Raw genomic sequence first — 16,614 nt, forward strand, 5'->3', positions numbered from 1 at the left:
AACAGTCACGACTTGGGACAATTGAATCCACCGCTTCTCCATTCAGCATAAAATGATATCGCACAAAATTTAATAAGTAGGATTACAACGGACGTAATTCACTGGCTTACATCTAAAAATATATATCTCAAAATTAGTCCACTTCGCTATTACTTTTATCGACTTAGATTGGAACGATCTTAGGCTTGGAAATCAGACTCACTTGCTTATAATATCTTTTGATTTCAAAAGTATATTATATAATATATAGGTATAAATACAATATTACTAGCTCTGGTTAAATCATCTATTTTTATAAATTTCAAACTCGATACAAAAGCAAACAATGCTTAGATGTCCATGGCCCGGAAATGATATCACTTTTCTGTCTAAGTCCGGTCCATATACACGGGACTAGACGGGTACCCACTTCGTGAATAAGTGTAAATTTAAAATAAAAATCTTAGTCAACATATTAAAAATAAATGTTAAAAAATATTCACAAAATTATATATAATTAATTTATTTAAAAGTTTGTGGGCTTAGTGTAAAGGTAAGCCCGGCCCAATTCTCAACCTTAAAAAAAATTGATTTGATATTAAATTCTGAGAATAGGAAGAAGAAGAAGAAGAATAAAAAGAAAGAAGAAGAGAAGACTCATGTTGTAGCTGAAGAAAGAAATCATAGCAAGCAAAGCTGACTTCTGCCGGGTTCTGAATTCTGATAGTCCTCTGTTCTTCCCGTAATTCAAACAATATGGTAATTTTTCGAATTTCTTTTTCATTTTTCTTTTATCTTGCTATATTTTTCTATAGATATATGAAAGAGATTCAAAACTGTAATGATTTGGACTTCGGATCTGATATTCTATATCCTAGAGCTGGTATGTTTTTGATCTGGTCAATTTGGGAATTTCGCCTGTGGTTGGTTAGGGAACTTTTTTTTATATATGATAGATTGCTTCCTGCATTTCCTGTTCAACTCTACAAGCTGTTTCAGAGTCGATTTTTGTTGATTGTCGCTTTAATTTGACAGTAATAATGTGCCATTTTTGTATCTGAATTCGAGTTGGTGTATTATTAGAGATGTGTATATTGATTTTGTTGAGATCTACGCATTTAATTTTTATGATTTGCAGAGCTAAAACTAGATAGTTCATATTCATGTTGTCTCGGGGGATTAAAAAAATTGTCAGGATTTGTGTAATTTATATTTCATTCCAAATTCTGTAATTCTCCCCTCCAAAAAAAAGAATCTGGAAAATTTAGTAATTTACATGTATAATTCAAATCTTTGTATCAATCAATTTAGAGTTAGATTAGCCTTTCAAACATGATTTCCAATCACACCATCTGCTTATTATCTGCAAATGCTTCACTTAACTTTCTTTTGCAAATTCACATCATTGATTCAGTTTGACTTCCTAAATATTAATGTCATTGTAAAGTTTCTATGCTTCTGGTGCATTAATTGACCGTATTCCTATTTGTTTCAGATTCAATTCGTCCTTCTCATTAGTCGGCAAGGAAAAGTGCGGTTGACAAAATGGTATTCTCCATATGCACAAAAGGAAAGAACTAAGGTAGTGTCATGAGTTTTCTTCTTTCCAACCTTTCCATTGTGGATTCCAACTAATTATCTATTGTTTTGTCATTTTGAAATGGCCCTGATATCAATAGATTATTGTTTTGGTGGTGCCATGCTCTGTTGAACTCTCTTTCTTTCTTTTTTTTTGAAATATTTTGCTTTCTGAACATTGATGCTGTATTTTTGCCCATGATAATGCTCTATGAGAAGGTTATTCGTGAGCTGAGTGGAGTGATCTTGAGCCGAGGACCTAAGCTTTGTAATTTTGTTGAATGGAGGGGATATAAAGTTGTTTATAAAAGGTAATGGAGTATGATTGATCCTTCTTTGTGATTAGAGAATCTGTAAGTCTGTATTCAATTTTAGTGCTGATCAGAAGTATTGCTCCAAACGTATTTTGTGTTATGCAGGTATGCCAGTCTTTATTTCTGCATGTGTATTGATGAGGAGGACAATGAATTGGAAGTCCTTGAGATAATCCATCATTTTGTTGAGATTTTGGATCGCTACTTTGGCAGTGTGAGTGAACTTTAAAATATGGGTCTTATCCGTTTTTGTTCGAGCTTGGTTTCTCGAAACATGATATACATATGGAAATACATTCTGTACAACTTTTTTTTTTTTGTTATTTTAAATGACCTTTTGTTTTGAAAATTGGTGTAAACGTTTTGAAAGTAAGCTTTGTTTTCCATTTAACCTAATATTCTTCCTTTCATATTTTCTGTGCGTAAAACAACATAAATTTTTAAAAGAAAATACTGTATGAGATAAGCAGGGCCTTAATTACTCCTTTATATTGTTTGCTTGATTGGTAATTTATATATTCTTTCAGGTCTGTGAGTTGGACTTGATCTTCAACTTTCATAAGGTATGCATCTTTATCTCGTAATTAATTTTTTTGTTGGGCTACTATTGGTTATTATTAAGTACGACTGATTATTCTTTCCCATACATAAGATATGGAAGGTGCTATACTAAGTTGTTCATTTTTTTTTTCCTGACATGAAGGCCTACTATATATTGGATGAGCTTTTGATTGCTGGTGAGCTTCAAGAGCCAAGCAAGAAGACAGTTGCTCGGCTAATAGCTGCACAGGTATTCTTATCCTTGTTCACAATGTCTTCACTTTGTTGTTGACTCTTATCGGTTTCTAAGTGCTATATTATCTCAACTGTAGGATTCACTGGTGGAGACTGCAAAAGAGCAGGCCAGTTCAATAAGTAATATTATCGCCCAGGCCACCAAGTAAGATATGCAGAGCAATTAAATTTTGTATTGCTTGACTTTGAAGTTCTGTGCTATGGGTTGGTGGTGTCTATTACAAGTTTTCTTCTTGATATATGAAATGTGTGTTGCGCTCATATTCCCAATAGTTGTACACTTGATGGCTATTGTAATTCATGTAGAATTCTATGTCAAAATATGATTGATATCTTATGATTTGTCAAATACGGCTGATTTTTTTTTTCCAGAATGGATATCTTTTTGTAATTAAATTCTGGGACAATTGTTGAATGGAATCTAGCTTTTAAAAGAATAGATAGATTGGTGGAACATTCACTCCCCAGCTTGCTTTCTCTTTCTCAGCTCACATTTTGGTTTGCATGAACTTTTTAACCCAAATTCTCTAATGGAACAACAGGTATAAACATTAAGTTCATTATATCACATTTATGTGATTGTTGAGTTGGTGAGATCGGACCAAATAGTTACATATGGTTGCAAAGAATTTCTTCTGTTGTTCACTCAGTCATCTATATCAAAGTTAATACATAAATTAAGCTCCATTTTAGGATTCTGAAAGTCAAATTAGTCTGAATCTGTTTCTCTTTTGTTGTATTTTGTGTCGAATTAAGGGTCAAAATGGCCCTCAAACTTGGTAGTGAGGATCAATTTAGTCCAAATAAAGTTTAGGTATCAACTCAGACTCCAAGTTGGTAAATTTTGACAAATTGACCCAAATTTTATAAATTTTTGCTATTAAAACTGATTGTATTCAGGTCAATTTGTCAAAATTTGCCAACTTGAGGGCCGAGTTGATACCTAAACTTCGATTTGGGTTCAATTGATCTTGGCTGTCAACTTTAACGACCAATTTGACCCTTAATTCATTTGGTGTCAGTCATATGTTCAGCAGCATTCTTTGGTCTACAGAGGGATTGTGTGAAGAGCTAAAAGTCACCAAGAGCTTGGAAAATTGGCATTATGTGGCAATTTTGCTACATTGAAATCGTGTCCTGTCCTTGGGTTATCAGAATAACATTGTTTTTATTTTATTATTTTCGTAAATGAATTTTCAGCCTCAAAAACAAAATTCTGGGTTGTCTGGGAGGCCTTGAAAGAACATTTTAGAACATTCACATGAGGAAAGCATCATTTAGTTGATCAGGTTATAAATATTGCATTAGCTTACATCCTAGAATGTAGGTACCAGTGCTGCCAGTTTATGCTAGGCAATTTGAAAATGAATTTGGGGCGACAAAATGGAAAATGAAAAGATAATCTTAGATCATATCAAAATAAAAAACTAGATAGCTTCTGAATTTTATTATTTTGACTATTTACTCCAATGGCAAAACAAAACTCGAGAATTACATCCTGATGGCAGAGGCCATCGATAGACCGGCCTACCCACCCATCCAAATCTTTATTATCTGATTACTGATATTTTACAGAACCCTATTCAACCTTGTCATTAACCAGTGCATCGATTATTTTCATCTTCGTTAACTGAAGCAGCTGGCTTCATGAGCAGTGTCAAACCTGTGATCCTAGAGGAACATATAGGACCACTCCCATCCATGTCTGTAGTAAACTGCATAATCTCTCATTTACATTTCACACAATATCCAGAACACGTGATACAGCAATCTTGTCCTAAGATTCTTGATGTCATAAACTGTAGTTGCACTCGAAGAACCACCAGTTATGATTTCTGGACTCCTGAGATTTTGATAGGAAAGCAAGTTGTTAGCCAGAGTATAGACATAGATAAATATATAGCATCAAACTTCAGTAAAAGGTTAATAATTTAGGGTTGTCAAAGTCTGTTATTGTGTCATAATCGTGTTATGGGATCTATATACTACACATTACTATATATATGATATAAATACAATAAAAATGATAATCGTGTCAATCGGGTTGTCTCTGTAACTAGTGTTGTTGTGTCTGAATTTGACAGATCTTTCTTAGCTGAAAGAAACAATGTGTTTCTCCGAATTATACTCTTTAGTTATTACCTTAACTTTAGAAAAGGTCCATATCCATATCTGGTGTAAGCACACCATCATCTTCCCATGTGACTCCTGTGGATGTTGGATCTTTTTTAGTTATTTTCAGGGGCACATCCAATGTCGGTGGTACCTGGAAATGTTTAGCATAATTAAATAGTTAGGAGTTTTCTTTCTAGACTTGTTACTTTTTGCTGTACATTTTCCACAAATTAAAATGTAGATGAATATAAACTACCATGGATCGTATTAGGGGCCACTTAATCCCTCGGAAAAAGGGATGATCTTTGATTTCGTTTGCGCCGGTTTTTGATCCTAACCGGTTCACAGGATCTCTGCACAATAGTGCATTGATCAATTGCCTGCCAGCAAGACTAACCTGCAAATGTCGATGAAAATCAACCACTAGTTAACCATTTGATTCTCCAATGGAGCACTACAACTTCTGTTAGATGATCTTAGATTTTAATCATCATAATTTCCGATCAAAGAATCAGAACGAAAACTGCAAAATGCAGATTGGTTCTTACTTGGATGCTACTTGGAAAGGTGAGATCCTTGTGCAAAATGTTGGCAAATGTCTTTTGTCTATTCTTTCCTCTGAAAGGTGTTCTACCATAAAGCATTTCATATAGCAAAATACCTGAATTCCAAAATGTAAAATTAAGTCAGCGTCAAGAAAAATATTGGGTTGTGTACAATTAGGGGTGGGAACTGCAATTTTACAGACAAGTAATCCTACAATTAGGGGTGGCAATTCGGATAAGCGGGTTGTGTACGTGTCATGTCATTATCGAGTTGGTGTCAAATCTTAACCCAATTAAAAAATATTGGTGTCATAATCGTGTCAACCCAATCGGGTTTGTGTCATGTTTTTAGATTATATATAATTTTACCATCTCTATTAATGGTGACATTTAAATATATAGGAGGATATAATAATACTTCTAAATGTTTGTCATTTTTTTATTAGCAGGTAACACTAACCATTCAAAAGTTTGATCTCACATCTATTTAACAAACCCCTGGTCCGCTAGTATTATGTTGGGTTGTGCAACTTAATCACTGGATACATGTAATTTTACAATTTCTATCAGGGATAAAAATATGGGAGGTTCCAGTGGTGGTCCTGGGCAAGTTTTTATTTAATTACCTTTGTTAAGGTGACATAAAAACATGAGAAAATATAATAATAATTTTTAATATTTGTTTCATTTTCGAATTAGTAGGTCAACCCTAAGCGAAGCCAAGCCAAAACTTTGCGTGTCAATTTTGTGTCAACCCAAGAATGACTCGATACCTGTTTAATAAAACACTAACCCACTATATCTATGCCGAGTTTATGTCATGTTGTCGGCTCGTGTACACAACTGCCACCTCTACCTACAATCTCATTTGTGGTGGCGCACCGAAATACTGATTTTATGTGCAAATCAGTATTTTGTTAACCCAAAATAAAAACTCAATCTTTCTTTTAGGGTGATTTTTGGTTACCATGCATTTACAGTATACTTACCAAGAGCCCACCAGTCAATGGCACTACTGTGGCCTATGCCTGTGATTATTTCCTGTGGTAAAAAAACTCATAACCATTAGTAAAAACATTATTCAAAAGACAACTTTGATTTCAGTTATGCAAATAACCTTCTAAGTAACATTTTGTTTGAATGAGCAAGTTACTGCATGCTCTTTCAAGATTAAAAAAAAGGGGTAAAATGTACGGACGGATGGTCACTCAATTTTGGCTATTGTTTCAGTACGGTGCTAAATTTCAATTTGATCCATAAAAATAAGTGAACTTCAATTTTTGTCCCACTAAAGTCACTGTTATAAACTGTGATTGGTGTGTTTATCTTGTCACATGGCATGACTCGGAATTTAACGTGGATTGTACATGGTGAAAAAGCAATACTATGTCTCTTTTTTTGGCATAGATTTGCCCGAAAATTTATAACAGTGAATTTAGTGGGACAAAAATAAATATTCAGTTATTTTTACTCAAATTGAAGCTTAGTAACCATAGGGAAACAATAGCTAAAGTTGAGCGACTGATGCTGCATTTTACCCCAACGGAAAGATAAGAAAAACATGGATTGAGAATTGTCTAGGTGAGAAACGACCAAAAGAGTTGTACGTAATCCCCAAAATTCCTTCTAGCTAGCATTCCTTTATGTACATAAATTGAAATAAATCAAGCAAATGAAATTCAAAAACTTGAAGTATAAATAGAAGTTCACATACAGGAGCAATATATTCTTCAGTTCCAACAAAAGAATTCGATAGTGATTTGGGCTCTGCAACAAATGTCGGTGGCGGATAACTTCTAGACTTTCTTCTTTTATTAGGCAGCGGGTGCTTTATTACCTGTATAACACATTGATAAACATGTTAGACACATGAAACAGTAAGTTGATTCAACCAATGTAACAAGAAAACAATAACTTACTTGTGGCCTACTGTTTGCCACAAAAGATAAATCGAAATCAGCTAAAACCACATGCCCATTCTCCTGAAGTAGAATGTTTTCCGGCTTCAGGTCCCGATAAATTATCCCTATAATAAAGTCATTAAAACAGTAAAGTCACCACCAAGAACATAGAAATAGGATAAAGGGTCAAAAGAAGAGATGTCTTTCTCGGCAATCAAAAATGAAAATAATAAACTAGACAAGCTTTCTGTTTCATTTTAACTGCTAGATGATTAAGTCGTGTCTAGTTTGTGTTGAAATACTTGGTTAACAGCATTTGAATCAAGTAGATTATATTAGAACGAGTCACAGCATAATGCAATCATCACTGCATAAATTGGAGTCGTTTTTTCCATTGATAATACATGAAAAATGAGCTAACATAAGTACCTAAACAGTGAAGATATTCCAATCCAATGACAACCTCTGCTGCATAAAACCTGAAGATGCAGATTAAATTTGCGTTGAATTACAAAGAGAGAAATTGCAAGTGGACATTGATCTAAAGAGAAAACTATGAATACCGAAAGAGCCAAAAAAAAAAAAAAAAAAAAACGCGAAATTGATTCAGATTTACAGCAGAAAACAAGATATACCTTGCTGACTCTTCCTTAAAAAATTTCATAGGCTGAATATCAAGCAATCCAAATAGCTCTCCACCAGGGAAAAAGTCTGTTATCAGACAAACGTGTGTAGAAGTCTGAGGAGATAGAAAGAAGTATCAGTTTATTTAATCTCAAAATTTAAAAGCATAGAAAATGAGGATAACACAATGTTTTCGGATTAAATGATTTTTAGTTATTTTGTTTGAACTACAGCAAAATACTAATGAACTATAGATTTATATGATCATAGAAAAACTGTGTAGAAAATTAGAAGCTATGCAATTCTCGTCAAGAACTTATTGAAGTTTCGGTATAGAAAAGACAGTTGAACACACACTGAAACATGTATAAATAACAGAGAGATAGATAGAGAGGAGAATTAGCAAGTTCAATTAGAATACCTGAAAGGAAGCATACAACGTGGGAAGAAAGGGATGATCTAGAAGTGAAATAATTTCTCTTTCAATGCATGCTCTGTGTACCTGTTGAAAACAATTGCAAGGGAATGGTATCAAATGATGATCTATTATGAGTCATGATTTATTTTCGTACTAGGATGTTAAATCTGTACATCTGCATTTCTAGAGCCTAAAGCTAGGGGTGAAAACCCGTGTCAAAATTATGTTACGTATCTATATGTTTCATATGATTATATGTAATATAAATGCAAGAAAAATAATAGTTGTGTCAACAGTGTCGTGTCAGTCTGGTTGTCCACTAAATTGTGCCAGAAATAACTAGATGGAGATGGGAGGCTGAAACAACTATAGCTGGAGATGCTTACGCAGCCCCCTCCATGGAAAGAACAACCTCCTCTTTGGGTGGTACTCCGGGTGTCGGTGGCGGCCGACAGACCCAATGACCCCCTCCCCATCCTTTGCCCTCGGGCAGGCTTATAGTAATGGTGTTTCACCTGCAGCTATATTCGGTATTGAATATATGCAACTTCAAAAGAAAAGGAACAAAAAATCTTATGGTTAATCTGACCTTATTACGGGTCATCATCATAGATTTTTCCATTGCCTTCATAGCATATAGTAACCCTGTACCTTTTAGTTCAACCAAATGAACACTGCAACAAATACAAGAAATTTGCTTAGTTCAACTGAGAAATGAGCATTGAACGACAGGACGCGTAAATGTTTGCATAGATAGATAGAAGTTGTATAAGTTTACCTCCCAGTGTCACCACAACCTAATGGTTTTATGGGAATGAAATGTTGCAACCCTATTTTTTCGCCATTGGAGGTGATCTGTGATAGAAAACGACGGAACTTAATATCATATAATAAATGATATCCTAGCTGATAAAGAACTGCAAGATCACCAAGTTTCTGGATAGAGGGTCAATTTGATCCTTCAACTTGTTAAGCAAGATCAAATAGATCCAAAAATATCAATATGGTCCTTCATCTTGTCAAAAGGGTCAAATTGGTCCAAATATGACAGGTTTTGAACTTATTTGACATTGCTTGATTAATTGAAGGACCAAATTAATCTCTTATCTTAGAGTTTTAGTTAAATCCTGTGCGAACAAATGCTGCGATAATACACGGTTTCGTAGGCATGATATGGTATTGGATAGGCTGCCTCACCTTTTGTATTGCTAGCCAATAAGGACTGTGCCTTTTGTGAGGCTTTGGATAGACAGGCTTGGAATGAAGTGCCCACAAATCTTCAGGTGTCTGAAAAATATTGTACATGTAAGTTTCAATCACATGCCAATGCAATTATATTCGGCAACTTTTATCTGTGGTCCCTGAACTATACCTCTACTAACATTATGGTTCCTAAACTTCATTTTTTGACATAAAAATCCTTGAACTTTACATTCTGTAACATTAAAGTCCAAAATAACCTAGATCATTGACTCTTCTTTTTTATCCATGTCCTAATTTTCCCTCGTCATTTCACCAAGTTAATTTGTACTTATTTGTCCCAATCTGTAAAGTGAAAGGTGCTTTTTGCACTATTATCTATTGTTGCTGGAATATTAGGACAAAAATGAAACAGTCTATTGTCCATCTGCACATGGTATGCTATTCTGATAGGATTATGCAATGGTACTAAAGTGATCATGAATGCAAAAAAAGGAGACAATTTAGACAACCACATAAGGACAATTGAACTGCATTACAGTCTCAGGACATAAGTAACATGGTGCACAACTAAATACAAGGCTCCTTGTACTAAGAAAGTAAATTTTGAACTTCAAAATATTTACCCCAATGTTGCACGGAAACTCTCTTTATTAGTGTTTCCCCATTTCGTATCCGTTTCTTTTCCGTTTCCTAGCTACATTTTCTTAGAGAGAACGGTTCTCGGTTTCTGTTTCCATTTCTGTGCAACATAGATCTACCCTTTTTACTATGTGTTGGAAAATGTTGAACTTGTTATTTATGGACTCTTTAGTGACCAAAAAAGCTAATATTCTCGCAAAAGGCTCGAAGAAAGAAAAAGAATGCAGATTAATTATTTTTTTTCTTTTTCTTTTTTGAAGGTAATTATCAGCTGTAATATGGAATGAAAGGAGTACCTTACCAAGTTGGCATCAGGAAGTTCTCTAACAGCTTCATCAACATTCTCTGCAGTAGCTTTGACCTGTTAAAGAATCAGATGTAAGCATTCGTAACATAAAAATGTTGAAAGAAAAGGCGAGATTTTCTCCTTATAGGTACTTGCACGACAGATTTCAAACGCTTAAAACACGCATTGTAGTTATACTTGTTCATGATAACATATTCGTATTTTGTTTAGTATGTGTTTCAATTGTTTATACCATGATGGATTCATTGATCCTAATTTATGCAGCTTCATTCTTTTTTCTTTTTCCGGGTGGATGGGGGGAGAGAGAGGGTGTCGATTAATCAAGTAAACACGAGTGAACTTGAGTTTCGTACCAACTTAGCACTTTTTATCTCCGTGGTTTCTGAGAGGCGGTTTTGTAGGGGTTCCACATGGTCACTTCCATCTAGTTGAACACCAATGAAGTATTGAAGCTCACCCTACATTAGGAGAAATTAATGAGAAGGTAGATCAAATAAGATAACTCGAAAATAGATAGTTGTTTAGAACTACGAAAAGCCACCTTTTGATCTCGCATAGGTTGCAAGTGAAATAAGTTCCAAAATTTCTTTCCTGGAATTCAAGAAAGCATAGGAGTTCATAAATATTAATAGAGAAAAAAAATGAAACTTATGGTTATATATGTTGAAGTGTTGATTTGATATTTTCTTTCTAAGTTTCGAATAAAGGGTCAAAATGGTTCCTAAAATTGGTAGGCATGATCAATTTAGCTTGAATTGAAGTTTAGGTATCAACTCAGTACTGAAGTCGGCAATAATTGACAAATTTGACAAACTTTAGGTACTAAAAGTGATTATATTTGGGTTAATTTATCAAATATTGCCAATTTCAGGACTGAGTTCGTACGTAAAATTCGATTTGGGCTGAACTGATCATGCCCCCCAACTCCGGGGGCCATTTTGACCCGTAATTCTCTAAGTTTCAGATGAAACGAGCTAGCCAGAACTTCTTCAGTTGGTACTAAAATTGTGAGAAAATAATTCCAAAAATCACATACCGCTTTTAGTGTAGTTGATCAACTGGACTGTAATTTCCCTCTGTTCCCTGATAGCATCTCTTATTCTAGAAACTGTTGTTTGATCTGTTTCTGGTCCTTGAAGAAACCTATACAAAAACGATTACATTACTGTCAGAATGCCGACAGTTCTACTCTTATGATTCTACCTTGAGTTCGAGTAATTCACGGGAAAACATGAAGTTGAATAGGGTATATCTAAGTTTTCCTAAGTTAGAAGGTAAATAGAGAAAACAAGAAATAACAGTGAACTTCATACCGACAGTTTCTTCCCAAGATTTCTTCGCGCGAATATTCTGTTAGCTGAAGGAAGCTATCAGATGCGAATATCTGCATAGAAAGGAAAGATTTAGAGTCGTTCTGCTTCTTGATCTCACATTTTGAGTGCCCGGAAGGGACTATTGAAAGAGAGATCTTTTCGCATTGATAACCATGTCGAGACTTGAGATCTCGGAACCTTTTAATGCAGATATCTAGACTAGAGCAAGAAAAACAAACTTTGCCTAATAGTCATCAGATTAGTGCTTACAATAGGGTTATCGGGGAGCCTAGGATCCGTAATCACAAAGTTCTTTTCGATTCGTTCGAGTGTTGTTGCTAAATCGATTCCTTGACGCATCTCCCTTTCTCTCATAGCATCCCCCCAAGTGGCAGAGACTCTTATATCTTTGGTCATCAAAATTTCCGGTGGAACAGTAGGGGGTGGTGCTTCGCGTATCACCGAAACACTTGGAGCCCTTGATTTGAACCTGCAGGATTATTATCACCCAGCTCAAAATACAAGCGTTTTTCGAGTCCTTGGACCTTGTAGGGCATTCATTGAGCCAATTATGAACAAGATTTTTCAGTAGGAAATGGAAAATGAGAAGAGAGACTAACCCCGGTAGAGAAATGCGGGTTGATTTTCTAACTGATGTATCTGTATTCTTGATGTCAAAAGAAACAGATTTCGGCAGCTGATAGTCTAGATCGTTCGATGTGTCGTTAGTCATGTTTCTAGCATGAGATTTTGGATCCTTTACAGTTTGAACAACCTCTGTCATAGAATCTAAAGCCTGGTTCTTCTGACGAGCTGATTTACGATAAATAGAGAAGTTAGAAATACGAAATTTTCCTGCATTTTTTAAACTAGAAAACTACATCTGATATGCATGCCTGTTTTCGTTTTTTACCATCATAGCGAATTAAAGACGTAGGCAATCCATTAGGTCGTATATCCTTGTCGCAAATTCCTTCGGTATATTTGCTGACTTCTACCTGCATACTATATTGTCGCAAAAAAAAAAAAAAAGACGGGTTAGCAATTCGACATGCATTCCTTGTTTCGGAGAGAGGAATATGTTAATCAACTAACCCGATGAATTTGATAGTGTTTCCTTTCTCATCTTTAATAGGGGTGACAGTGAGTAGATTCCAGAACGGAGTTCCGTCCTTCTTGTAATTAAGCAGCCTGCCACAGTAGCTTTTCCCGCTCTTCACTGCGTCTCGTATCTTTGCTACCTCGTTTGGGTCGGTTTCTGCTCCCTGGAGAAATCGGCTGAAAATACAAAAGTGCGTATTATCTCTCTATTGCACTTAGCTTAGCTACCTGGAAAAAAAGCTTACCAGTTCCGTCCGATAACTTCCTTGGAAGAATATCCCGTCATAGTAAAAAAACCACTGCTGGCATACATAATCGGGCAATCTGGTTTCGATGCATCAGAAACAACAAAAGTCTGCTGTAGTGTTGCCAATGCATCCTTCAACTCCTGCGATACCCTGGGAAAAGTTCCGGCTTCTGATTCCCCAGACGACCTTGTTGACCCCTGTCCGGATCTAAAAAACGAGCTACTGTTTTTCTCTCCATCTCCATACGATATCCTTATGCCCGTGAAACTACCTTCCGCAATATCCGGCTTAACTTGAAGTCCCCATTCTGCAGTCCTTTCCACTATATTTGTTTCTGTTAACAATTTCCTGTACGACGATTCACCATTAAAATCAGGCGTAGCTACAACATCAGCCCCACTTCCCTTCAGTTCATCTTTCCCATCACGAGAACTGATCTTCGAGCTGTTGTCACCGGAAACCTCTCGTTCAAACGCCATCCACTTGTTCTCCGGCTCCTTCCTACTACTGCTGCTGCTAGAATTGATAATTCGAGTCTCGGCTTTCTCTCGTGTATCAATGCCTCTGACATCTCTCGTATTAGTACTACTACTATTACTACTACTACCCGTCGGCTCAAAGATCTCCATCGATCTCCGATCATCCACGTAAGTCTTTTCCATTGCTTTCTTCTCTTTCAACTTCAATGGAGGAAAAACAAACAACCTTATCTTACACCAACATGAAAAGCCAAAGACGGTCGCCGGTCGTCGCTGCTACCGGAATTAAAGAATATTCCGGCAACTACAAGAACACAAACCTTATATATATATGAACATAACCAGTAGTTCAGCTCCAAAAAAGCTGGAAACAGATTCAGAAACCTCTGAAAAAGCTGTAAAGTTCAGACATTTAACAGAAACCCAGTTGAGTTTTTGTTTCAAATTATAAAAAAAAAAAATATTTAATTTTTTTGGGTTTTTAAAAAAAAAAAAAAAAAAAAAAAAACTTGTGTGAAGAGGAAAAAATGAGGAAATAATAATTTTGTTGTGAGAGATAATGTTAGGATTTAGGAGGATTCCACCATAAATAGGAAGGTCCAACCGTATTTCACCCTGACCCCAATGTCACTAAAACATCTTTATTATTATTTTTGGCTTTTTTATGTGAATTTATTTTTTTTCCTGTTAAAAGTCATCTCTATTTTGTTGTTTTTCTATTTATTTGAATTTTATTTTTGACAAATTAACGAAAATAAAAATGTCATTTTCATTGCTTAGATTTTTTTTAAATGATTTAATTACTTAGATTTTTTGTTGATTTTTCTATTATCTTTTTATGAATTGTTTTTTGAAAGGGAATTTTATAAACATTATTAATTAATTAGTTAATAATAAACAATTAATGCTAACAATTATTGATCGAGCAGATTTTTAATTTCTCATTTATACCGTTTTGTTTTCAACTCTTAAAAAAAATTAAGAAAAATTAAGATTTAATATATATGTTGCTCCGTGTATTTGGTTTAAAACTTAAATTGTCTCCTTGAATTTTTAAATTTTTTAAATGGCCCGCTATTTTTGTATATTCTTGCCCGATTGCATCGATAACTCCTTATTCGTGTTCAATTGTATTTAATAACTTCAAAATGTAAACTTTCATAAGTTCATAATTGTATCATATTTACTATGAAACCACTTTTTATTTTTCAAAATAATTTTTAGAGTTTTCTTTCTCTAAATGTTGATTTTTTCTCTGTTCAAAGATAAAACCTAAATGATCTCAAACCTAAAAAGTTGAAAAATTAAAATTATTTAAAATATCATTTAATTCTTGAATTTGAATTTTTTTATTTTCAGATCGTTATCGGTTAAATTTGGCAAAGTTAACCCAATAAAAACCACAAATATTGATGTACAAAAATGTGAAACCACATAAGTTTTATTTGAAATTAACCATTTTCTTTATCCAAAATTTATAATGTTAATATGACTTTTCTTATTTATTTTACCAAATATGGAATTTGTTTTGAAAGCCAAATTTGTAATTTGACCGATGAGACAAACTTAAACATGTACTATTGTCTTTTTTTTTTTTTTTTTTATATATATAAATATAACATGTACTGTGGTTTTTATTATATAACATGTACTATGATTGATTCTCTAACAATGTGCTTTCAATAGAAAATCATGTGATGGGAGGTATAGATAATAGTACTTCGGATTTGTGTGTTATAATCAAGGCTCAATATAACTTGGTGCAAAAAAAAAAAAAACCTAATGCACAAATAACTCCTTGAACTTGTCTAAATATTACAATTGCCCCCCGAACTTTCAATTGTAACAACTTACCCCTCAAACTTGTCCAATTGTAAAACATAATTCCAAATTGCTGACATGGACTGCAATTGAAGAAACACGTGAAATACAAAAGTTGCAACGCTCGTGGAGTGTGATAATCAGATCTTTGGTGTGATACGAATCCGGGGAAATTGGACAAGTTCAGGAGGTTATTTGTGTATGGTCTCGTGAATAGGGATGTCAACGAATAGGGTATCCGTGGGTAGTGCCAATCTCAAATCCTTACTCGTTTATTTTTCAATTACCCATACTCATCTCACTATCTTAATGGGTATACTTTTTTGCATCTCATACCCATCCCATTTAATTCATGACTACCTGCGGATATCCTTACCCGTTAAAAATCAATACATAAAACAAAAAACATTACAAATTTTACAAATTTAATAAATCATCCATCTAAAAGTTAAACAAATTGAACCTTAATCAATAAAAATAAAGTAGCTTAATAGTATCACGCAATGGTTGAAGAACAAACGATTGGGGTTTGAATCCAACATCTTACATCTAAAAAACAATAATATGTTTTAATATATAAGAGATTTATGAAGGGTACATGGGATACTCGTCTCATACCCGTCACGGGTAATGGTTTTGATCTCATACCCGTTTCATATCCGTTTCATACCCTTTTATATAGGATATGAGTAGTCCCATTAGTATCGGATTGTGCCGGGTACCTGCGGGTATAGTACCCATTGTCATCCCTACTTGTGAACTTTTAAAATGTCTTGATAGTTCTGTAATTTGTTTAAAATGTTCTTATAGCCTTCTCAATTTATTTAAAATGTAGTCAATTAATCAATTAGTTGTAAAGAAGTATGTTGCATGCGGAATTTGTATTGTACGCGTTTTGAAATTTTATTATATAATTCACAGAATAGATTAAAATATATTAAAAAGGAAGTTCGCACTTACTCAAACGTAAAACATGTTCTCTCTTACATTAGAACTTCATATCCCGACCTTTTTCATTTGACTTTTCTAAGGTGCGTCCAACATACCTTCCGCAGCTTTTTTTTTTTTTTTTTTTGCAACAAAATACTTTATTTTAAGTAACTTGAGAGTGTTATCAAGACATTTTAAGCAAATTGTGAGAGTTATGAGACACTTTGAAAATTGAGGGAGCAGATGGTGTATTAAGCCTATAATCAATGTTATGTTATTATATTTTAGGGTTAATACATTTGTT

The 16,614-nt window shown here is 34.4% G+C and overlaps 2 protein-coding genes across 2 annotated transcripts; one reads left to right on the forward strand and one right to left on the reverse strand.

Moving 5' to 3' along the window:
* The first annotated feature begins 591 nt into the window (after nt 1-591).
* LOC136205246 (AP-1 complex subunit sigma-2) lies at nt 592-10,652 on the forward strand. Its single transcript, XM_065995757.1, has 8 exons — nt 592-738; nt 1,475-1,561; nt 1,777-1,868; nt 1,977-2,085; nt 2,399-2,434; nt 2,575-2,661; nt 2,744-2,811; nt 10,372-10,652. The coding sequence occupies exons 1-8, from the start codon at nt 736-738 to the stop codon at nt 10,373-10,375; spliced, it is 486 nt and encodes a 161-aa protein (XP_065851829.1). The 5' UTR covers nt 592-735; the 3' UTR covers nt 10,376-10,652.
* Nucleotides 4,079-14,013, reverse strand: LOC136205245 (phototropin-2-like). Its single transcript, XM_065995756.1, has 23 exons — nt 13,078-14,013; nt 12,827-13,009; nt 12,645-12,736; nt 12,352-12,544; nt 12,002-12,221; nt 11,732-11,802; nt 11,455-11,561; nt 10,960-11,009; nt 10,772-10,876; nt 10,413-10,472; nt 9,467-9,556; nt 9,048-9,124; nt 8,859-8,943; nt 8,273-8,353; nt 7,863-7,966; nt 7,657-7,706; nt 7,246-7,352; nt 7,041-7,163; nt 6,316-6,367; nt 5,330-5,442; nt 5,038-5,178; nt 4,809-4,932; nt 4,079-4,509 (listed from the first exon to the last, which is right to left on the reverse strand). The coding sequence occupies exons 1-22, from the start codon at nt 13,740-13,742 to the stop codon at nt 4,816-4,818; spliced, it is 2,886 nt and encodes a 961-aa protein (XP_065851828.1). The 5' UTR covers nt 13,743-14,013; the 3' UTR covers nt 4,079-4,509; nt 4,809-4,815.
* Nucleotides 14,014-16,614: the final 2,601 nt, after the last annotated feature.

The sequence above is a fragment of the Euphorbia lathyris genome, chromosome 9 (genome assembly GCF_963576675.1).
Source record: "Euphorbia lathyris chromosome 9, ddEupLath1.1, whole genome shotgun sequence".
NCBI lineage: Eukaryota > Viridiplantae > Streptophyta > Magnoliopsida > Malpighiales > Euphorbiaceae > Euphorbia > Euphorbia lathyris.

Bases quoted from the DNA above. Each gene is read 5' to 3' on its own strand.
- LOC136205246 (XM_065995757.1), top strand. The intron at 1,562-1,776 runs GTAGTGTCATGA...CTCTATGAGAAG, and splicing joins CACAAAAGGAAAGAACTAAG to GTTATTCGTGAGCTGAGTGG. The intron at 2,435-2,574 runs GTATGCATCTTT...CCTGACATGAAG, and splicing joins TGATCTTCAACTTTCATAAG to GCCTACTATATATTGGATGA.
- LOC136205245 (XM_065995756.1), bottom strand. From the start codon at position 13,742: ATGGAAAAGACTTACGTGGATGATCGGAGATCGATGGAGATCTTTGAG. The intron at 10,473-10,771 runs GTACGAAACTCA...ATTCTTTAACAG, and splicing joins AGATAAAAAGTGCTAAGTTG to GTCAAAGCTACTGCAGAGAA. The intron at 7,707-7,862 runs GTATATCTTGTT...CTGCATCTTCAG, and splicing joins TTTAAGGAAGAGTCAGCAAG to GTTTTATGCAGCAGAGGTTG.